Source organism: Xiphophorus couchianus, chromosome 1 (genome assembly GCF_001444195.1).
Source record: "Xiphophorus couchianus chromosome 1, X_couchianus-1.0, whole genome shotgun sequence".
Classification (NCBI taxonomy): Eukaryota; Metazoa; Chordata; class Actinopteri; order Cyprinodontiformes; family Poeciliidae; genus Xiphophorus; species Xiphophorus couchianus.
The window spans coordinates 3,615,238-3,638,688 of NC_040228.1; the positions used below are offsets into that span (position 1 = coordinate 3,615,238).

The 23,451-nt window shown below is 41.2% G+C and overlaps 1 protein-coding gene and 1 long non-coding RNA gene across 2 annotated transcripts; one reads left to right on the plus strand and one right to left on the minus strand.

Annotated features, from left to right (window-relative positions):
* Positions 1–213: 213 nt before the first annotated feature.
* Positions 214–7,351, plus strand: LOC114148755 (uncharacterized). Its single transcript, XR_003596330.1, has 3 exons — positions 214–1,666; positions 5,591–5,866; positions 6,874–7,351. It is a non-coding gene; the product is annotated as an uncharacterized LOC114148755 (long non-coding RNA).
* Positions 7,352–19,433: 12,082 nt separating this feature from the next.
* Positions 19,434–23,022, minus strand: pim1 (Pim-1 proto-oncogene, serine/threonine kinase). Its single transcript, XM_028019207.1, has 6 exons — positions 22,582–23,022; positions 22,287–22,393; positions 22,122–22,172; positions 21,656–22,022; positions 21,005–21,181; positions 19,434–20,919 (listed from the first exon to the last, which is right to left on the minus strand). Exons 1-6 carry the CDS (start codon positions 22,661–22,663, stop codon positions 20,711–20,713), a joined length of 993 nt encoding a protein of 330 aa, XP_027875008.1. The 5' UTR covers positions 22,664–23,022; the 3' UTR covers positions 19,434–20,710.
* Between the last annotated feature and the right edge of the window lie 429 nt (positions 23,023–23,451).

The window sequence follows — 23,451 nt, forward strand, 5'->3', positions numbered from 1 at the left end:
ATTCTATTTAGGACTATTTCTGGCATATTTGCTAACCTTCTGAAGACCGATGGGCCTTATGGAAACCAATGGCTGGTCAGGTTTAGAGGTAAGGTATGAATTCAGTTTTAGTTAAGGTTATGGTTAGGAATAGACTAGTAATGTTTAGGGTTGAGGTAAATGTCTGTTTTAGGCATAAATGCAGTTACAAATAAATGCATAAATGCATAAATGCAGAATGGAGGGCAATGCAAAGTCTTAATATGGGTAGAAATACAAACGCGAGTGTGTATGTGCTTGAACAAGATGTTATTTGTTTTAGTTGGAACTATATAGATCAACTGAATTGAACAAATGCCAATTTCCACCTTGTGTGTTCCTTAGAAATACTGGAACCGTTGAAACAGAGAATCGTGGGAATACCATCCGAGTGGAATTGTGGGATTCCATGGAAAAGAAAGCGATAGTTATGTTCCTATACGTTTTCTGTTACTCTGCAACAAGATTGCACCTGCCTGTGTCGTTCTACGTGATTCATAAAGGGGATTATAACGCACTTGCTCATGTGAAACTTGTTTATTGCGCCTGTATCTTTTTCTTTCTTCTGCACACTGCGTTGTTGGCCGTAAATTCTGATTCAGCTCGACTATTGACAACAGCAACTTGAAAAAGCCTCCGGCTCGTCATCCGTCTTTCCCAAGTAGCTCATCTCCACCCGTTGGAGATCATTGCCCCTCCAGGCGGCCGTTGCAGGCAGAAGCTTGAGCGTTGCCACACCATTGCTCTTTATTGGGTTTTCAGGAATGAGGAAGTATGAGAGGCAGTGTCTTTACGGGAAGCCAGCCAGGCTGGGAGGGAGGGGCGAGTGGGAATGCACGTGGGCAGAGAGGTTATGACAAATATTTGTTATGACACACAGGAAGAGAAAACAAAGGAAAAAAGAAAAAAAAAGAAACTGTGCAAAAGGTGGAAAGATTTAATTACATTTGAGCCGGGCTAATCACATTTCTCATCTTGCTCACCGTGCCGTTGGTCTACCCACCCAGCCTTTTCATCACCGCCATCATCATCATTGTCGCTGTTGCTACTTGCAAGCTCTTGGCAAGGCAATAACAACTGCTTATTGTGAAAGTAATTCTATTTGGCAAAAGCCTGGAACTGTACAGAGAAGGAATTACTGTAGCTGGAGGCAATAATACACCGTGTTCCGTTTCACAATGCCATCAAAAGAAAACACGTTCCACTTTTTTGGCAGAACCGACAAATACTACCACATGGAGAACAAACACACAGTTTACCCTTCCTGGAGCAAATTATTGATCCAGACTGCATGTTCTCCTCCCCTTTGTAGTCACTACACCGACACTTTTTTTTCCCCCTTCAAATCCAGATCCTCTTCTGGCTGGGACTGTTTGTCCTGGGATGACAGGGAGTGGGAGCATGCTAGTGTCCCTTGGCTAACAGGTCTTGGCAGAAGCCGGCGCGGTGTGCAGCGCGGTGAGTCAGGTTGGGAGGAATGCGGCACTCCCACAACATCCAGCAAGGTTCTCACATAGGGACGGACGCTGGAAGAGGGGCTGACCTTCACAAGATTCCTCTTCCTAATCCCATCTGGTTTAACGCCTAAATCCTGACTGGGTTCCAAAAAAGGTCCTCCCTGCTGACCCAGTCTGGCCATTTTCCCCAGGTGGGTGGCTCAGCCCTCAGGTTATTGACTCTTCCTCAGATCTGACATACATGCATTTGATGTGGTCCTAAGCTATTTGTGGTTCTGTCTCATCAGAATTAATTGTTCCCTTCTAGATCTGAAGCTACTTGTTAGACCCTTGTACTACAATCAAACACAGGAGTTTCTCAAATGTTGTTCCAGGCAGACCAACCCTTCCACTGTATGCAGTACTCATTGTCTTATTGGAAGTTTATTTGATAGACAAACACGGAGTAGCTTTTAGTTGTGAAGAGGAAGTAAGTGGTATGATGAACCACCAGTATTCACAGAAAAATAATCTATGACATGTAGAGATCCCCTCTAAAAATGCATATAGCCTCCTGTTTTAATAGTTCAAACACCACACATACCTTAAAGGGTCAGTATTATGTTTTTTTCCAGGCACATAGTGCAATTTTATCGCACAATCAAGACACTCTGTTACCTTCAGTTATTAAAACGCTGTATATGTCAAACAAGGCTTAAAAGAAATTGATTTAACACCTTGAAATTGGGAAACTCTCTTTAAGAAGCTTCTGCTCTTTCTGAAACTCCGCCTTCAGGAAGTCATCACAACATGACTCCTCTATTAACCATTTAACCACGTTTATAGCAGCGTTGCTCTGAGAAGTAGCTCGTATGATGAGCTCAGCAGGTGACGAGTTCCACTAGATGTTTGCTAATTGCTGCCGGCTAGTCTGAAGGAGCTGAGCGGAGAAAGGTTGCTCAATGACGTGAAAGCTTGAAGCTTGAAGGCTGAGCTAGGTCCATCCAGGTGTTCTGCACAGCTTAATGGTTGCCATGGAGATTAAAGGGTTCCTCACACATGCATGAAAGAATTTAGGCAACATGATGTAAAGCTCAAAAATACATACAGTTGGCTAACTTATTGCACAGTGAACAATGCCAGATTGAAAACATTTCTCAAACTCTTTGGTAACATAGTGAGATAAATGGACATTTGCTATGAAAACCAAGAGACACAACATGAGCTAAAAACAAACCATCCACATAAGCGAGCACAACCTTTTTGGGGTAATTCTGTCCGGAACCACTCATTTGAAACCCCTAAACCTTCCCTTCCCATAACCTTTCAGTTTCAAGGATCCGCTGCCTCCCCTTTCCACAGCCTATCAGCTGCTCAGGGAACCGTCACAGAGAAAGTCAGGGTCACCCCCCGGTGCAGACAAGTTACTCCCACTACCCTGGAAACCCAGCAAGCATCCTGGAGACAAACACTGAGCCGCTGAGTAACCACGGTCAGGTTTTGGACTCCCACAGTTCCCAGCCAGGCCTGGGAAAAATACTCACTGAAAATAACAAAGACAAATAACGGAGAAGAGGATGTTGGAGGGTGTTTGATGAAAAGCTCCAGTCATAAAAGTCCTCATTTCATTCTGGGTTTGAATGTTCCTTTTTATTTGTTTTCCTCTGGCAGAAAGCAGAGAACTGTGGTCATCTGTGTTTCTCAAGGGCTTTGAGATAATCTGGCCCGGATTCAAATGAAGGCCGTTCACACTGCTGGGGTTTGGATAACTACCTACTAGTGCAGTAAAAGCTGCTGGTTTTAAACTCATTGAGAATTTGAATCTACACTTTCTCATCACTTGTTCACTGTTCTAGGGACATGGCTGAAATGTTTTTATAGTTCTTTTAATACCACCCGCACAACACATTTGGCTTTGTTATCAGCTAGGTAGCCAAGCCATTGGCTTTCTAGATAATTCTGCTTGGTTCTCATCTCTCCTCACTGCTCCGTCTCCCATGGAGCTCAATTTCTCAAGTTGAATTTCATTCAGCGAACAGAAGGAGTTGTGAACAATAATGTCAACATTCTTTAATGTTTTAGATTTGCAATCTGCCTATGGCTGTAGTTTGGCAATTGCAGCGGAAGAAGTGAACAATGTCAATGCAGACTGTGTTAGCCACGCCTCCAGATAGAGAGCAATAAAGTCAGAGAGAGAAATGTTTAAGACATTTTATTGCTGGCATAGACGTGGTGGGCCTACTCACCATGGGGTTGTTTCCAGCACACGCAGTTAGTAGGAGGTTCTTAAAGAGACAGAGGCAAATTTCAAAGTGTCAGATATGGACATGATTCAAAGTCAAATCTCTACAGCATTTTCATGACCACTGAAGATAACACAGTTACTTGATTGTGCTAAAAATGGCACTATATGCCTGAAAAATGCATAAGACCCAACTTAAGTAGTGTTTAAAATTAAGGCTGTCTTGCATAACTCCGACCAGTCAATTTTTAAAAAAATTAGTTGTAGAGATCATATGAGAATGGGTAGACATGTCTGAGATGATGGAAAGGTAACCTTAGTTCAAAAAAACAAACATTTACTACAACCAAAGTGTGGAGAATACCATCAAACCTCGACGCAGATGGGCTGCAGCAGCAGAAGACCACAACAGATACCACTCCCGTCAGTGAATCCACGGAAACTAAGACTACAATTCAAACAGGCGCAGCAAAACAAGTGGAAAACATTAGTTGCTCTCATTCTCAGCTGCAACATTTAGAAGTTAAGGACAGAATCTGGTCCAAAGAACATCAAAGCATGGATCCATCCTGCTTTGTATAACTGGCTCAGGCTGCTGCTGATGGTAAACTGGTGTGGAATCAGATGTTCTTGGCACACTTTGAGTTACTTAGCAACAGTTAGGCATCAATTAAAACCTACTGCCTACCGGAATATTGTTGCTAAACATGTCCATCCCTTTTTGACCCATCTGCTGATGGTTGCTTCCAGCAGGATCGGTTGCCATCTCAGAGCTTGAATCGTCTCAAAATGCTCTTCACATTGACGCGTCTTTGCGACTTCGTGGAATGGGAGAATCTACAAGTACAACGTGATGCTATGAAGCCAATGTGGAAAGTTTCTGACACCTTGTTGAATCGATGCCATGAAAGATAAATGCAGACCCGAAGGAAAAAGCGATACTAGCGAAGGTATCTAACCAGCATTAGATTGAACAGCAGTCGCAGGCTAGAAGAGCAGACCAATCCATCCTCACCAATCCAAACTCCTGTAGGTAGGGGCGAGACACGACATCTCAAACGACAGCTTTCAGTCCCACAGAGAGGGGAAATGGGTCTTCCACTAATTGCAGAATCTTATATCTCTGTGCCTTGAGATTATATCCGATGATGTCAACCATCAAACCGCCTCCGCCAATAGCAGTTTGGCATTGGCAGAGATTTTGGAAAGCGTTCTCTTAGACACAGCCCTTACATGAAACTCTTTCGCTGAACCCATAAACTTACTCCCTTTACAAACGTGGCACCATTTAAACCAAATTAGACAAGCTTTTCTGCCTTAGATTTGTTGCCATGAAACGTTGTTACAACAAAGAAAAAAACCCAAATACAAATAATTTCTTGCCCTTCGTATGGAAGAAGTAGTAAAGATTTTATGAGACCGCAAAGTTCGTCAAAACCTGTTAGGAGAAGGAATAATGATGGTTTCATGTTACTATGACTAATGTAGCTTGAGACACAAAAGGATAGTTGTTGATCAAGCAAGTTGCTGGTTTATGTAAACTTGTTACCTGATGCTTATTTTTTGTTTGGTCATTTTTATTTTCAGGTTGCAGGGGTTGAAATTTGTGAGTTATTCATTGTCTGAACTTCCATTTGTCTGGTATTATATGTTACCACTGAAACAGTAACAACAATTAAAACCTTTTGTAAAAACATCACAGTTTTTTTGGTTTGCTTTCATTCCAGGAGAAGTCACTCACACACACGGATGTCAAAATGACAGTTATTTACTCACTAATGTCTTTTATCAGCAACAAGTGATCTATGTGGGAAACAAAAATTGCACCAGGTTCTGTTGCCCAACATGGTGGTACTTTGTGTTTACACAAGCCTCGTTGTCCCGCTCTGTTCAGGCTTGCAGGAGTGACACGACCACGGAAGGCCACGGAACCGTGGGATCCACTTTGACTGTTGAGAGAGCGCTGAGGTGGGGCAGAAAGCTGCCCTGCCTCGCCCTCCCTCTCCCATTACACAGCTGAGTCATTCACAAAAATGTGAAAACAAAGTCAACAACAGAACGGCCCTCCTGGGACTGTAAGCTGAGTAAGAATGACAGATGGATTTACTCACACATGAAAACACAGGAAAGCATTCCCATTCAGTGAAGCAAAGCGGCTCATAAAGAAAAGGTGTGAATCATCTTTTTATTAGTACATTTTATGCTCTGCTGCTTTCTTTTTTTTTGCAGGACAAATACAGTTGGTAAAAACTAGAGCTACTCTAAGAAAGCTCTATTTTTGGATGTAGCGTATCGACGTCTATCATTAACATTGCAACAAAAAAAGAAGCAACACTAATAAAAGGATGACTACGTTCAATTCTAAGTTGTTTTTGTGTTGGTCTTTCAGTTAGTCGTGGGTGAGGCTCAGTGAAACTGCAGTGTATTGTTGTGTTGTTACTTTCATTTCTCTGGTATTGTGTGTGTGTATAAAGTGTGTAGGACAATAAATATTCTCTATAGAGAAACCAAGGCTGCACTGAGATGCATTGGCTTGTAGTTGTACCTCATAAAACATTTCTCCATTATCAAGTATGACTCTATCTGGTTACCAGCTGCATATCCATTACAAATGTGCACAAGTCTTTGTCTAGATTACTACCCTGAAAACATAACAATTTTGCAATTGCAGTGTTTCCATCAAATAAGAAATTAAATTAAAATCACATGTGAATAAGCTTATTCATGCGAGAAGTCGTTAAAAATTATGGCAGATCAGTCAAAATTCAATCAGACAGTTGTATTTAAATATATTAATATTTCAGCCATGGTGCTATCAGTCATCATTCATCTTATTCATTCATTGGAGTGACAAGCCACTTATACCTAGGAGTGGCTACAGAAGAGCGATGGATTCAACATGTTGGAAAGACGCAACGTTTTATGAACTGTGTGCTGCTTTATGACCTGCTGGAGCCTGTCTTCTTTGTCGTTTTTGACAGCAGTAACATTCTAGCACAAAAACCATTTATGACAAAAAAAAAGAAAAATTATTATTTTTTTCTAAATTGATGTGTTTCCATTAAACAATTTTATTTTTGTGATTTCAATTTGCACAATTTTGTGCTTGATGGAAACGAAGCTAGCGTCAGGTTTGGAGTATCTCCATCTCAGTCTGTTCCTCACTGTTGTTGGCAGGAACGTGGGCAGGAACGTGGGCAGGAACGTGGGTCAGCGCAGAAGCTGTGGTCGACGCCCCCATGAGGTGTTCAACAACATTCAGCAATGGAGAACCTCATCGCTGAGTGTCAGCTTTTATTCTGTTGTGAATACAGACAACAATTAAATTTGTACCATTAGCTTCTCTCAAAATAGGGAAAGTTGGATATAGACACTATGCAGTATCTTTTATGAACACTTTCTGTTTCTTGAAAGGTGCTGGTCTGAACTAACACATAACTTTGGGGGGGAAAAAAACTTTTTCCTTACTTGTTTGCACATATGATTCAAATGGAACAGAGACAGAAAACTGCAAAAATTATTATGTAGCTGTGTGAATGTGTGTTTATTTCTTCAAAGAAATGTTTAATTGTTGATCAGTTCTTACATTCCATTTCTTTTTTGTGTTTTCCCAAATAGAAAACCTGTAATAAATGTCGATCTTTGTTTTAAAGAATCTCTGTCCCATAAATAACCGTCCAAGTTTTAATAGAATCAGTAAGAATTCTGAACTATAAATGATCAAATGCAGCGCATTCTCAATAAAAACACAAATGCTAACTTTAGCTTCGTCAGTAGCTAGCGGTCAGCCGCTCAAAGACAATTTTGTTTTGTTTTCAACCTTTTTTGTTGTTGATTGTTGAATTTGTGTGTTAAATGAATTAATAGCTATACCGCCACATTTGGTCTAATGAGGCATAAGAAAACTAGTCGCTTTGATACGCAGCTATGAATGATAAAGGTGATCAGACCAAGCAGAGAACGGCGGAAGGATGGTGTTTAATCCATGTCCAAGTATGGAACGGTTCGCCTCAACGGCAAATACCAGATGAATGTGTAAAGTGTTCATTTGAGAAACATTTTTTGATGATTTAGTTATCTACTGCTGCTTTATCCTGTCCAGTGTCGCAGCATGACTGGAAGCTGTTTGTGACAGTGTGAAAAGAAGCTACGAAGGATTGGACCGAGCCGCATTTCATCACCGAGGCGAAACAGAACCAGACAAGTCAGGTCTATGTGCTGTTAAGAAATGCAGTTTCGAAATTGCAACAGCTTTGTGCACCTGCCCAAACATCACATCCCACCGTCTCCGGTCAAAACACGTGCACTCATTTTCAAATTAACCACCTTTTATTGTCTGTGTGCATCAACAAACAAGGTTTTAATTGGCATCAAATCCACGTCAACATGTAAAGCCTTTTGTAGCAAATATATTTTCACACGTTACAAACTTTGATGTGTTTAAGTTTTTACTTCAGCACAAAGTAGTGTGTTAATTGTAAAACAAACAGAGAGGTAAATAGCTGAACTTTTTTATTTTTTATATCTTAGATAAGCTTTACAAAGAATTCTGGAACAAATAGAAAAACGGCGCAAATAATTCCACAGAAAAATCCTCAAATTTGCAAGCCCTCAAGTACTGAGCTACAAATAGGCACTGGTCCGCTTTAAAGATAAAAAATTCTCCCCTAGTTAGACCAAGTAATACTCCTTTTACTTGGTAAAAGTTTTGATTGGTAGAAAGTTTCTCAGTCTGACATTTACTCCTAAAATGTGAATGACCATCGCTGGCAGGCCATCCCTACCCCCTCCACACACATATAGAGGATGAATCATCAGTTGGACAAACAATGAGGAAGAGGTGGGCTGAAGCTGAGCAGGGCCATCAGGAACACTGTGTAACTTTATGAGGAGGCAGTTCGGCTCGACCTTTCTGGAGAATCATACCCTCAGTTCTGTTGGACCGAGTGATACGACTACTGACCAGCAACATCAGCCGCCAATACCTGCGTGTGTGTACATGTGTGTTCCTTTTATGAGGTTGAACCGACCTTGCTGAGAGAGAAATTATGGAGGAAGCTGATGCTTTTTATTTGAACTGGCAGCTTGCTGAGGATTGTGGCAATTCAGTTTGTTCTTTTCAACACGGAGACAGGCTTTTATTTTATTTTTGGACATTAAAGCTTAGATATGAATCACTTGGATATTTCAGACAAGCTTTGAGGAACACTGTGTTCCTCAAATCTATGCAAAGATTTATGCATAAATCTGCATAAACCATGCAAGATTTATGCATGGTTCATAAATCTTGATTTTTAAACCAGGGTTACTGAAAAACAATGCCACTGACCCATCTAATGCTGCTCTGTTGAATAACTGCTTCCCTAAAAGCCCCACTGTTGCACATATGAAGGAAAAAGGTGAAGCCCTGCAGTAGATGTTTGTTTATTTTTTGTTATGCATTATCTGATTCGACTACGTATATACCATTTCAGGTATATTTCTAAAGTCTTTTAACTTATTTGGAAGTTGTGATAGCATCATACTCACTTCTCAGATATGTAGAAACTTAGAGCACTTTCAGCACAGAATCTTTCAGAAACAGAAAGATTCTGGTGCATCAGAGAAGAAATTGGAAATATTTGTCTGCTACTCTGAACTGTCATTGAATCGAGTTGTTCGATATAACTAATTATTTTTAATAAATGCAGTCAGCCTTAATATTAGACTTAGCTCTTGGTTGTGGTATTAGTACTAAGATTAAAACTATGGCGTTCCCAGTGGCTGCTTCCTTGTCACAGGATGTTTTATCCATTCCAAAGCTACAGTAGCTACTGATTAATGACACTCCAGCACCGCTTCCTGAGCCATTGATGCTAGCAAATGAAAAGAATACTACTCACATTAGCTTTGGACAAGGCTGGTAATCTACTGGATTGCCTACTTCCTCTGCTGTCCATTAGCATGTACAGGCAACCATTAAAATTGGATAGGTTAGCATTAGCCTTGGAGTGGCTAACAACTAACATTCCTAAGCTGGTCACCTACTGGATTGCATAATTTCTCTGCTGTCCATTAGCATTGATAAGTTAACAATAGCCTTGAACATGCTAGCTATTAGCCTTCAATAGGCTAACAACTAGCATGCCCTGGCTGCTCACCTATATGACTCATAATTTTTCTTTAAAGAAAACTTTATTTTCAAGAAAAATGGTTGGCATACAATATCTGTAAGCGTCGTACATTATTGAAATATGTTCTTTTGACAAAGTTTACCATAAACCAATTTATCAGGCATAAATATTACAGAGCTGATGTTGACTTCTGATTTGGCTTAAGGGAAATTCCATCTAATTGTTTACTATCTTGAGCATCTTTAATTTGCCCTAGCTTAAAACTTTCAATGCTCAGACTCTTCAAACATGAACTAAATTATTCTACACTAAACGCACAACATGAATTTTGTGATTCATGAAACCTTTATTTGATTAGCAAATGCTCAGTAAAGGGCCATATTAGTACATCCATAAAGTCTTATTGGTGCACTCAGGGCCGGCCCCAGACTCCATGGGGCCCTAAGCGAAATTTGGTTTTGGGGCCCTCTATTTCTGCTAACAATGTGACCAGCTGAAATCAACAGTTAGAATATTAGATCATTCGCACACCTGCTATGAACTTATTGCATCTCTGTTAGCGCTGTTTACATTATATTCTATACATGTATAATATAGGATACATTTATCAACCAGTTGATTTCTGGGCGCCCATCTTATCCCCTGATCTTATTTTTGTCAGCAAAGGTTTAAAAATCAGTTTCTGTCCTCTTCTGCTCTACATTGAGAGGTTTGACTGACAGACCGACCCACCAGGTCATGTCTGCACATTTACAATTAACAATATTCACCCCACTGCTGCCAACTCAGCGACTTTCTTGCTACATTTAGCGACATTTCAGACAAACTCAAAATCAGCAGGTCAGGCTTTTTAAAGATCGGTAACTTTGGGTCGACCAGAAAACTGCAATCGTTGCAGCCCTGCACACATATTCATGATTAAATTAATTTCTCTTAAGCATAACTCCAATAGCTACAAATTTCATTTACACCAGGTGAGATTTTCTCCCCTGAGAATGTGGACCGGTACCGGCTTGATTCTGAGCACTTCAAATGATTGTAACAGAAGTTTCACATAACTTAGAAGTTGATGTAAAAATATTGTTTGTTTTAGATACATAAATGATCAGCAGCAAACAATAAATCACTACAGCTTAGAACATTTCATTGATATATTAATGCAGTAGCCATGTAGCCTGATGGAAAACATTTTGCTGGACAATGTCAAACATTGAGAAGTTGTAATAATTGTTATCAAATGTTATCAAACACGCCGTTTTGAAGCCAAAAGACCTCAGAAATATACAGAGCCAAGCAGGAGAATCAACTCATTTCAAGTTTAAACTCAGCTTCACACAAAGACGCAGCATAAATGTTTGGCTGTTGAACTGAACCGTCGCTATAAAGCTAACTTTCTATTAACAGTTTCACAAATCTTTTTTATAAACATTACATTACAAAGACATATAAAGGCAAACCTTTATCTTGTTTTTTTTCTATTCTTCCTCTCTTCTGTCTCCCTGAAGGATAAGTCCTTTTTTGAGACATTGTTTTGCTAACTTATCTTCTACTGGAGCTTTGGACGATTGGATTTCAAATTACCGGCAAAGCGCACATGACCTGCCGCGGCCACCAGGGGCCTCTAGATTTCTACATGCATCATCAAATATATATTATTGTAAAAACTAATCACTTCATGATGAAATTGTGTGTTTTTGTTATTATAATGACATAGAAATTATTACTAAAAAAACAAAACAAAACAAAATCAGCTCCACTGAGAGGGCCCCTTGGGCCCTAAGCGGCTGCTTAGTTTGCTTATGCATTGGGCCGGCCCTGGATGCACTAGACATTAATACCACACAATGGTGGTGGGCCTGTTCCCACCAATCCACACAACATGCAGGACAACACACACACACACACGCACCCCTACATGTGTGTTCTAAAATCAGTGTCTTGTCACATGGAAACATATGACAGTGATAATCTACAGTGAGTTGAAATATTAGCTATATGTGAAACGGGTTAAGGGGGAAGATGTTAAGCATATCCAACAAAAGTGATGAACTCCTTTACTACAGTTACAACAGACTGAAGCTGCTGTAACATGGCAGAAATCTACTTTAACATGCCGTTAGCTTGATGCTCCTGGGAAAGCTAACCTCTGTTTCTACAAACGTTCAGTTCATTTCCGCCTCATCCAATCAAAGAGCCCCAGTGGGACCGGTGGTGTCTTGACATCCACCTGTGATATTTACTCAGACTTTTTAAAATGATTAATGCCACTGTTTGCATGGACTATTCTGACTGGATATAGGCAATGATGTAATTAAAACTTAAAATAAGTCCAAAGGTTCATAATTAGAAGACTTTATTTACAAATTAAGTTGATTCAATGCCATTCAGCTTGTAATCTTTTCTCTTAATCAATATGGATTCATTTAAACATAAATTATTAACTTTAAAGCTGTAAAGTTGGAACTGCCTCAAAAATATCCGTGCAGGTTGTTATCTGATATATTCTTTAAAGCATAACACTTTGACCACATTTTATGGCTGATAAATCTAAATTGTTTGCGTTTCTCAAAAGCATAAGTAACAGGCCTAACCAGTGCGCCCATGAATTCCGGTTCATCCTTCCTGTAAGTGTGAACAGGAATGTGTGTGCCTGCATCTATATCTGGCAGATAAGGAGAAGACAGGCCTGTACAGATGGAGACAGTGACAGAGAGACTGAGCGGAAGTTCCTGGCAGCATTAGCCAAGAGATCTGCGTCCAGCAAGTGGAACAGGAGCAGGGGGCCGATTACGCAACCCTTCTGATTTCTGTTTCTCTATCACACAAACGAGGCCGCGGCACTCGACTTACGGGAACGAGCCGAAGACGAGCCAATCAGCTTTCGGCGGCGAGTGGGCCAGTGATGTTCCTGCCACTGAGCTGCGTTTAGAAGAAATGACACTCACTGACTCATTATCACACATGGGGTCTTCTTGTGGATAAGAAAAAAAAACAAAAACGTGTTATCGAAAGTGTCTTTCTCTAAACATAGTGCTGCTGTGTAGATGTGAAAGCTAGCTCACTCTGCAGACCCGGGCTTTGCGGTGACTCAGTGCCGGACTGAGGCAGTCAGATGAACTCTGCAGGGCCACAATGACTCACCATGCAAATACCCGGCAGCCTGCACTGTTTCTAACTCAGTGGGATTTGCATTGGATAGTCCTTTAAACGAACAATACCACAGAAGAGGTGTTGCATGCAGACGCAGAGAACATTTTTGGATAAATTGGCCTGACATTTTGAGGAAATAGGGAGATATTTAGAGAAGTTGGTCGCTCACGTTGCTGACTCAATGAGGTCAGACTGGCTTTAGAATACAAAAAATTAAAAGGGGCAAAAAAATACAAGTTAGCTTGTAACAAGACTTCTGCTGTTCTACCCAGAAGAAGTCCTGCAGGAACCCATTAAACATGGAATGCATGCAAAAGGCTGTGTGGAATAAAACTAACTGATCACTGCATCCCCAAGGTGAAACATGGCAGTGGCAGCATCATGCAAAGAGAGGGAAGGTTGTTCACATTTGCTGTCTATCCAAAGAATAATGGGTAACAGTTTTATGTCTAGAGGTGCAAATGTTTGAGAGACATAGCCAAAACAAAAAAAAACTGAATCACATTCATTAGGGCCAGGACTTTAACATAATTCATTTTGATTCATTAACAACACAGATTTCAACATGTTAAAATTTTTAACACAATTAATTGTGCACTAATGGAAGATCTGTAAATCTGACGCACACGCGACAGACAGCGACGGAAGACGGAGCCATGGGGGTTCAATTCTGTTTCAAAAATATATATAATTATGGAACGCCGGGAAAGATTAGCGTTGTGTTCAAACTGTGCTAAAGGAGTTAGCCTAACGTAGCATCTCAACGCTAAACATGCTGCATCAGCACAGACCTTCCTGTGCTAATGACCACATCACTAATGTCTGATTGTAGAGTAAACAACAAATTAAAAACAATCAGTATCTTTGTTGTTGAGCTCATTTGTCCATCTATTCAATACTCTCTCAGCAAAAGTGGTTTTTGAATTGTTTATTTTGAGATATATTGTTTTTGATTAAAATGTCACTAATTTTGATGAATTAACTGCAGACCCAGCAATTAATACGATTAAAAAAAATATCTAAATCGAGTGCTGCCACTTAGTAATAATGTGTTCCAATGGTCCAGTCAAAGTCCAGATCTAAATCCAATCAAGAATCTATTACAAAACCTAAAAACTGACTTTAATAGACAATGGTTTGGATCATTTTTCTGCTCTGTGCTCTATCACGCTAAACCAAGGAGGATGAATGTTTGTTCATTGTCCACCATGCAGTCCACTGACCTGCTCAGTGAGGAAAGCAGAACTCTCTTCTTTTGGCGGCAATTTTCAGATGTTGAGAGCGGCGCTAACTGACGCGCAGGCACCCAATAAGCAGGCGGTTCTCAGAATGACAGGGGAAGCCATCAGCGGTGTCATTCGTGGAAATGTGTGCTCTTCAGCTAGATGTGGTCTCTTTCAGAGAAATGCTGTGTGTCTGCGTGCTTTTTTTTTTACTACTTTGACAAAAGAAAACTGCAGCAGATCAAACGATTCAACCTTTTGTTGTCATGCTAAAGATGGGATTTTATTTTTAGCTTGCATTTTTTGCTGTGTGTGATCTCTGTTTATATTTAACCGATTCCAATATCCATGCAGAGAGACTTCTGTATTGGAAGGGACGCGGGCCGACGTACGGACTGAAAGCTTTGCATGAGCTGATGTGAGACCAAACAGAACTGATAAACCACAGATTAGAGGTTTCCGTGCGAGTTTTGAGCTTGCAGCTTTACTTGGTTAGTAATTTAGGACACAATGGGGGGGAAGCATTAGAAAGGCCCTGAGGCATTACCTGCTTTCTTCAGAAATTCTGCGTCATAAAACAAACATTACTGAGACGTTTTCTTAGGACGTAATTATCTGTTCCTGCTAAAAGTAGATAAGTGGAAGATTGCTTTTTAATTCACTCAAAAATACAGACTTTCTTAAATTGTAGCTTTTTTTTTTTTGCTTGTCAGTGTCCTGTTGTTCATAAAAAGCACAAAGTGAACAGGAAACGCTTTTGCCATGGGTTAGGTCAAAAATCAAATTCTATGTAAATGGTGCAAAGACACAACAGCATTGTCATAGCAACTCATTTACAGCTCATCAACGTCCAAGCGACACTAGAAGCAAATCATCATCTTAATTTGTTAGGATCCACTGGTGTTTTTCTGTCTTTATTCAATTTGTTTCAATTCTATTCAGAAATACTTTATTGACCACAAACAGAAATTAAATGTTGTTGTAACTGATACTTAAAAAAAAAAAAATTCTTCAAAGAGTTATTGTAGATGGTGGTCCAAAAGCAGGAATCAGATGATAGTGCAAGGCATTCTGGGTAAAACCCCCCCACCAAAACAAATGTGCTAGTGTGAGCTGGAGAAATGGCTCCTGGTCTTTTACCAAAGACAAAAGAGAAATCCTACAGCTGCTCAAATCTGTCCCCACTCCATTTTTGTTTGCATTTTGTGGCTCAGTGTCTTCTTCAGAGGTTTTTGTGTTGTGTCCTTCAGTTGCTCCTGGTGCAGCGCCCCCACAGGCTAACAGGGGAACAAGTCCTTCGAAGGGTTTGGTTTGAGACAGTGCAGTGTGAAAGTGAAACGCAGCAGCTGAAAAAGTAACAAATGTTGCCACTTTGGTCCCCAGTCGAACCGAGTCTACTGGTACATCACGTAGATGCTCAGATAGAATTATACTGTATATCCAAGCATCTCAGAATATTTCACAAAATATTAGCCTTCCTGAATGAGTGCCGTTTTCTTGTGGTACAAATAAAAGCGTTTTCTTAAGGTTGCTGAAGCAGTTTGTTAACTCATGGACTCTTTTCCACCTTTTTATTACCCTGCTTGCCCCTCCATCTCCTCAGACCCCAGCAGGTAAAAACACACATTGTTCCATCCTGACAGACATTAACTGGGACTGATGGGATCAGTTTTTGTTTTTTTCACCCAGCCTCATTTGATGCAGCTGTAAATCTTTTCCTGGCTGTCAGTGGGGTCCAGCGCTGTCTCCGAGTCCAGGAACCGGCCCCCCCCCCCGGCCCTCTTAAGGACCCTCACAACTGATTAAAGCCACAACTCTTATCAAGCCAAGACAACAGGAGCCCTGATGGGTCACAGCCTGCCGGTCAACAACACCACCCTGGTGTCCAGATTAACCCGTGTGAAAATCTGCAGCCTGTTTGGAGGCTTGAGGAAGACATGCAGTTGAGTCATCTTTCAAAATGGCAGAGAATGATCATGCACTGCTTGGATTGTTGAAATTCTTTGTTTTTAGGCTAGAGAAAAGCAGAGAAATATATATTTTTAAATATAGTTATTTAATGCATCAAAAAGAAACACTCGAGTAACCTCTTTTATTTTTCTCACACAAAAATATAAACAGCCTGCAGAACTGGTGTAATGCCACAAAGCTCCACCGCAGATTCCACACTGGGCATTATGTCACCCAGACCAACTGACCCACAGGGAAAACAATAAACTGACATGAACGTTTTGCGTACTTCCAGATGTTATACGCGTCTCCAACATAAGAAACCCCCAAGATTTAAAAAATATTTTTGTTTATCCCAAAGGGAAGTTAAATACCATATTTACTCAATATTTACTCTTTTTTTCCAACTCCTCTGGGATTAGGGTTAGGGTTACAATTTGGGGTCAGGTATTATTTGACCTTGGAGGATGCTAAAACAATGCATTGTTGCCACATTTTTGCATCATAGCAACTGTCTGAATGTTTCTAAAGAAAAAAAAAAAAGGCATCCACAATCCAAAGGAAATAATTGTCCAAACATGCAACGCCTCGACCAAAGAAGCTATAAACAAACATCAACAAGAAGAACAAATCAGGACTAACATCACAGAGGAACGCCATCATGCTACCACCCAATGTGCCAGCTTGAAAAATTTTGCTTTTTGTTGTTTTTTTACTTCTCATTGCTGCCATCCCAGAGAGAAACCTGCTGCCTGGACTATTACATACCTGTACTGAGAGAGATGACCTGATCCCCAAGGCCAACTCAAAGGACTTTCTGACAATAATCCCAGACTTAAGAGAAGGAGGTTTGGTGTCTCTGTGTGACTTGAATGGCTGACGTCTTCCTAATCAAAGGTTGGACCACTTTAGTTTCCGGCCGCAGTGAGAGTGAAGGACAGCAGGTGTCCACTGAACAGGAACAAAACCTCTGTTTTTCTGCCTGCCCTCTGGTTCCCATTCTTGTACAGATGACTATAAATCAGGGAAAGACGAAGTTTTCCACATGGAGGTTTGACAAAAATAATCTGCTAAAGATCTTAGAGCTTGTAGAGCATGACAGGTTGAATTATTATTATTTGGTAAATGTTCTTATTTCCTGACCTTTGTGTTCTGGTCAGTAGAAGTAGATTGTTTGTCCCACGTTGTACATTGTTATGTTTATGTAAGTTTGGTTTCTTGCCATTAAAAACTTTAAGATTCAAGAAATTTTGTCCAAGCAGCAGAAACATAATAAAAGTACATTATAAAAGCAAAATACTATAAAGTACCAGATATGCAACATACAACAAACAGTGCAGTACAATCGACCAGGTCATTAGACAGTTAGTTATGTGTTCTGATGGCTGTGGGGATAAACACATATAAATTAGTTTAGAATATATGTAAATACAAATTAGTTTCAGTAATTTTCCAGTTTGCTGATTTTCTCTCAGTCTTTGGATGACACGTTGCATCTCTGGGCGACAGGTGCTCAAGTATTTAAGAAAAAGCACTTTGTGTGGTCCATTGAATTGCCAGCCACATATTACAGTCAAATAAAAAAATAATCTGAATGCCACTTTTTTGACCAGAGCATATCCCTGGTGTATATTTAACCTCTAGTTTGTTCAAAATGTGAAATAACTGATCATCCAATTTAGAAGAAAAATGATGCATGTTAGATTGAGTTTAATTCAGTTTAATTGCACATACGTATAAATAATACTGTCTGATTTACAAAATATACACTAGCATAATTTATTGTAGGGCTTATGTACACTACAAGCTCCACAGATTTGTTCAAAGTTCAAAAATAATTGCCATGACTGTTTTCAACTGTACAGATCTGATCAATGGTTCTGACAGAGACACTTGTTTAGTGAATCCAAATTTTCTACAAAATAAATCTCTGAATCCTCCAAAAGGTTCAAAAGTTTGAGGTTTTTTATTAGCAAATGTGTTTTATTTTTGTGGTGTGAAATAACAGACTGATCAGGGAATTCTGGGCTAAATCCTGATGTTGACCCGATCTGTCCATAATCTTCCAGGTAACCTGGGATCGGGTCGCGGGTGAAGCAGACTAAACAGAAACGTTTGACCTGGAGATGGCGCTCTATGATGCTGACCCCATTTTGTTTAATTGGTGCCTGGCTGGAGGAGATTATTGCTAACACAAGACAATGACTTCAACCATATGTGCTTTATTTACTGCTTTTAATTAATTAGATTATTAGGTGGACACTTTGGTTTTCGTTAAATACAACCTTCCTACTTTTTAACATTCTTTTTATATTTTCACATGTTTTGTCTGTGCATTTCAGGTCTACTTCAAAGAGAAACTGGTTGACTTCGTGCAGGGCAGATTTTTTTCTACTAGACTGGTTTGAGTCTTGCCTAAAGAACAGTGACTTCTACATTAGAACAGACATTAGTCGCATGTGGGGAACCCCAAGGTTCAGTCCCGGGGCCCCTTCTATTTTAATATCTGCTGCTGGTTTGGATTGTAACAATTAAGATGAACTATCATAACTACGCAGATGAAACAAAGGTCTACATTATAATATCACCATGTGACTCTGAACCCAAACTTCCAGAAAACTGCAAAGCAGGTGAAACACTGAGTTCCTTTGGATCCAGACTGAAACCCACATGCTTAGAGTTTCCTTTGATTAACAATAACTGGAACATCGATCAATATATTTGATGTGCATTAGCTTGATGATGGCATTTGACAAAATGTAATGTTGCTTGTTTGCTATTCCCAACATAATTGGTTATTCATTATGTAAAGCTCTTTGAACTGTGTTGTTGCTGAAATCCGCTAGACAAATAAGCTTGACTTGATTTACAGGAAGGGATGTGAGAATGGGACTCTAGTTACATAATTAACTGGTTATTCCAGAGAACTTGTAGGGTGAAATCAAATATTGTTTATGAGGCAAAACCAAGGAATGCAGAAAAAGTGTGCAACAAAGTCAGGAGCACACCACTGAATGAAGAAGCTCAAGACACTGAAGCTGGTTTTTACACCTCAGTGTCAACAAACCCTGTAATAAAGTTTGTTTTCACGTCTCTGCGACCACATAAACACTCCGGGCCTTTTTTGCCGCCATCTGCCACCTCTTATCTCCCCGTCAGCTTCCCGCATTGACTGTTTTTTGACAAAAGTGTCAAACAGGAAGTTGTATAACCTTCTAACCTACTAAACTCGTGTGGGCGTTCACAACAAACACAGCCCGCGTGTGGCGACAGTTAAGAAATGATGCAGAGGAGTCGAGAGTCGTAGTTAAAAAAAATATTTATTGAAACCATATAAAAATAGCTTCTAACATAATTTACAATTCTAAATCAAGTGGGTGAAAAAAAAAAACAACAATCCAAGTTTTCTCATACACACACACATCCCATTCACTCAAACACCAGTGTGTGGTGGACACTGGTTACCATCAGTAGACATTGAATGTTTACATACATTAAAAATGGAAGTGCTTTTCAGCATTATTTACACTTTATTTACACACACACACACACATCTGCTCTTTGAATATTTCAAGCCATAATAAATATGGTCAAAAAAAAACAAAACAAACTCCATATTCTCTTAAATAATTCGTGGGCCCTTCAGTGACTGTGGAATGAAACATATACATTCATAGACAGCCGAAATTCTCTCATAAATAAATAAATAAATTCTGCCATGAAAAAAAAAAAAGCTCATTAGGCATGGGAGAGCTGTCACAACAATAATAAATATCTTATTTACATTTCTTTTTTGTCCCCAACGAATTTTTAAGACCTGTGTGAGGCACATTTTAACTTTCTTTTGAAAAAAAAATCCCAGCGTTTAAAGAGCAGAAGATGTTCGTATCTCGGTGTGTGTGTGTGTGTTGCGTTGCATTGTCGTGTGCATTCAGGTTGAAGAGACTCAACACTTTGAGTTAAGCCCTGTGTTTGTATACAGTACAACACAGGAAGTAGAAGAGGAGGAGGAGGAGGGAGGTGGAGTAGAGGTGGATGTTGAAGTAAACAGACTGAGGTAAGTCCAGTGTTTTTTCTTCTTCTCTTGATTTTGTTTACACGAGTTGCTGCCGGCGCTATGAGGTTGTCTGGTTGCTAATGACATTGGAGTAGTGGTGATAGTAGTGGTTGTAAAATAATAACAAATTACACAGGCTTTACTGATCTAGGCCTATGAGAGGGGAAAACAAAACAAGCCTTGTAAAGAGGAAGTAAATGTAGTCTGTTATCATCTTTTGTTTGTGTTTAGAAATTCAAGTATTTTCAGGCTCCCGTTGCCTAAAACAATCTCACATAAGGCACTTTGTTTTGTGTCTTCGGAACTCGCCTCCGACGCCTCCGCTCTTGTGTTTTTTGGAGAAAAACCAGCGGAGCGCTGCGAGAGCTAGCGTAACTTGGGCTGTCCGCGTGCCGCTCAGCTCGCCCTCCTGGACGCCTGGCACTGAGGCTCGGCGAAGGCCTCCGGGGTCGCTTTGTCACATGAAGCCTTTACGTGTCAGTTCAGTTCAGCTCGGTTCGGTTGGGACTGGGCGAGCCCCGTCACCGGGCCGCGGCGGTGGCCATGAAGGCAGCGGGCTCGTGGGCAATGCTGTGTAGCCTGATCTCGGCGGGTGACTTCTCCGTCTGCACCGTAGAGGGCACCACCGATGGCGACGTGTTCTGCATCCACGAGTGGTTGATGATGTCCTCAAGGGACGGCCGGTCAGCAGGCCTCAGGCATAAGCACCACTTGATCAGCTGCTGGCACTCTGCAGGAAGGGAAAGGGAGGGAGAGCTGGTTAGACGACCGTCGGCAAAAACTCGTGCGAGCGTTGCGGAGGCACGCGCGCTCACCTGTGGAGATCTTCCTCCGGAACAGAACCTGTGCTTTGGTGATCTCCTCATCGTGTTCAAACGGGATGTCTCCGCACACCATGTCGTACAGCAGGACGCCCAGGGACCAAACGGTGGCTGAGCGGCCGTGATAGCGGTGGTACTTGATCCACTCTGGTGGACTGTACACTCTTGTGCCTGTTAGACAAAAAAAAAAAGAGCAATAAAGGTTATTAATATTAGAAGCACAAGAATGTAATTAAAATAAGATACACAACAACCTTAAGTTAATAAATGTTTTTATTTTGTTGTTGTTATAATACTGAAAATGAAAGCATTTTAAGAGTTCCAGCTAAGCCTGTTTTTTTTCTTTTTTATAAAGACTGTATCAGAGCTCAGCTGCCAGGCAGCGTGACTGGCTGTGTTTGTGTTTAGACAGGAGCGCGTGCGGGAGGGAGGGAGGGAGCAGACACGTGACTTTGTTTACAAACTTTGAGTTGTAAAAAATACCGCTTCCCTCCGATAGGGGGCGACAAAGCTACAGCTCTGGAGCGAGCGGAGGAAGATGACACAACCCAGGAATTTCTGCTACATGACTCTTCAGTCTACATACTAGGTAACCTTTATCCAGGGGGCAAAAAAGCTTTTTTTTTAAATTTTTTATCAACATACCGTCAAAGTCAGTGTAGACGGTGTCTTTGAGCAGAGCCCCGGAGCCGAAGTCGATGAGCTTCATCTCGCCGGTGCGGAGGTCAATGAGGATATTCTCGTCCTTGATGTCCCGGTGAACCACGCCGCAGCTGTGGCAGTGCCGCACGGCCTCCAGCACCTGGCGGAAGAAGCTCCGCGCCAGCTCCTCGGGCAGGGCGCCTTTCTCGGTGATAAAGTCGAACAGATCCTTGACGGTCTCCGGCCTCTCCATGACTATGATGAAGCTGTCGGGCCGCTCGAACCAGTCCAGCATCTTGATGACGCCGCGGAAGCCAGTGCCGACCTTCTTCAGAAGAACTATTTCCAGCGGCACGCGCGAGCCGTTAGCCTGAAGAAACACAAATAAAAAAATAAAAAAATTAGATAAAAATAATAAAAAGTATTTGACAGAAGGAAAAGCACCGGAATAATATGAATAGTTTCTCACCAGTTCTGCCCACTCGGTCACTCTGTCCTTGGCTACATGTTTGACAGCAACCTAGCAGGGCAAAGAGGAGACCGCTTTAGAAGACGTATATAGAACACCAAAATATGTGAAACCGCCATTTTAAAATGACAATATGTAAATATAAAAGGTGAAAAGTGGACTAACCGGAGCTCCGTCGGATGTCCTCGTGCCGGAGTAGACGGTGCCGAAGCCGCCGCTCCCCAGCACGGAGCCGACCTGATAAAGCTTCTCGAAAGCTTCTTTCTCCTTCACTGTAACAGAAACACAACCCATGAAGATCAAAGCGGGCCAAAAGCTCTACGTGTCCCTGTTAATTAGCAAGCGAAGCTTTAGAAATGGGCGGCCAGCCATTGCTCTAACCCCCGCCACTCCATGGACAGCGCAGTAAAGCAGAGGGATACACACACACACACACACAAAAAAAAACAGGGCGTCTAACCTTGCTGAACTTGCAGCTGCATTTTTGCCGGCATATCCACGGCGGAGATGTGAGCCAGAGAATTCAGCTTGGACAGCAGCATTCCTTAAATCAAATCCAGCTCGGCGAACACGGTTGTAAATGTTTTATTCCGATAGAAGGAGCCTCCCGGCGCTGCTTGTTGGGGCTGCGTGTCCACGTTGCAGAAACAAAAAAAATGCGGCACGGATCCTCTCATCCAGACAGAAGGCAAAATCCGCCTGTGGTCCAGGAAAGTTCAAAAAAATAAAAAGGCAAAAACAAAAACTCGACGTACAGATGTGTTCTCTTCAAAAGGAAACCGACGCGAAAGCGCAGTTGTTCCCCGTGATATATGTAAACAGAGGAGTAACGACGAGACGGATCACAAAAGTGGAAACACCAACGCCTCGGCCAGACACCGGCTTCTGGAAACAAAAAAGCGGGGGGTAGGACGTTTATAAGGCGGTAGTAGAAGGCGTAGCGATAAGCTCCTTCGTCTTTGATAGCCCCGCCCCCTTTGCCTCCGTGAGCCAATGGGGACGCAGGCACGCACGTCAATCACAGGATGAAACTAGAGACAGCCTCGTAACAGACGGGGCCAGACAGACGTGGCGGGAATCAAAACGCGCCAAAAAGGGCTGGAATAATGAGTGATTAGGGATTCATGCTGGAGGGAGATGCAAATTCAAAAGCCGAAAGTTTCTGCCTCCTTCAACACATGAAAAAATACAAATAGCTTCACTAGAATGCTTTATTTCATATTTTGTATGTGCCATTAATACATCTTAGACTTAGACTTAGACTGACTTTATTGTCATTTTGCATGCACAGGGTGTATACAGAACGAAATTTCGTTGCATACGGCTCAGG

Coding starts and splice junctions, on each gene's coding strand:
- pim1 (XM_028019207.1), bottom strand. CDS start 22,663: ATGCTGCTGTCCAAGCTGAATTCTCTGGCTCACATCTCCGCCGTGGAT. Junction 22,173..22,286: donor GGACATCCGACGGAGCTCCG/GTTAGTCCACTT, acceptor TTGCCCTGCTAG/GTTGCTGTCAAACATGTAGC. Junction 22,023..22,121: donor TGACCGAGTGGGCAGAACTG/GTGAGAAACTAT, acceptor GTGTTTCTTCAG/GCTAACGGCTCGCGCGTGCC.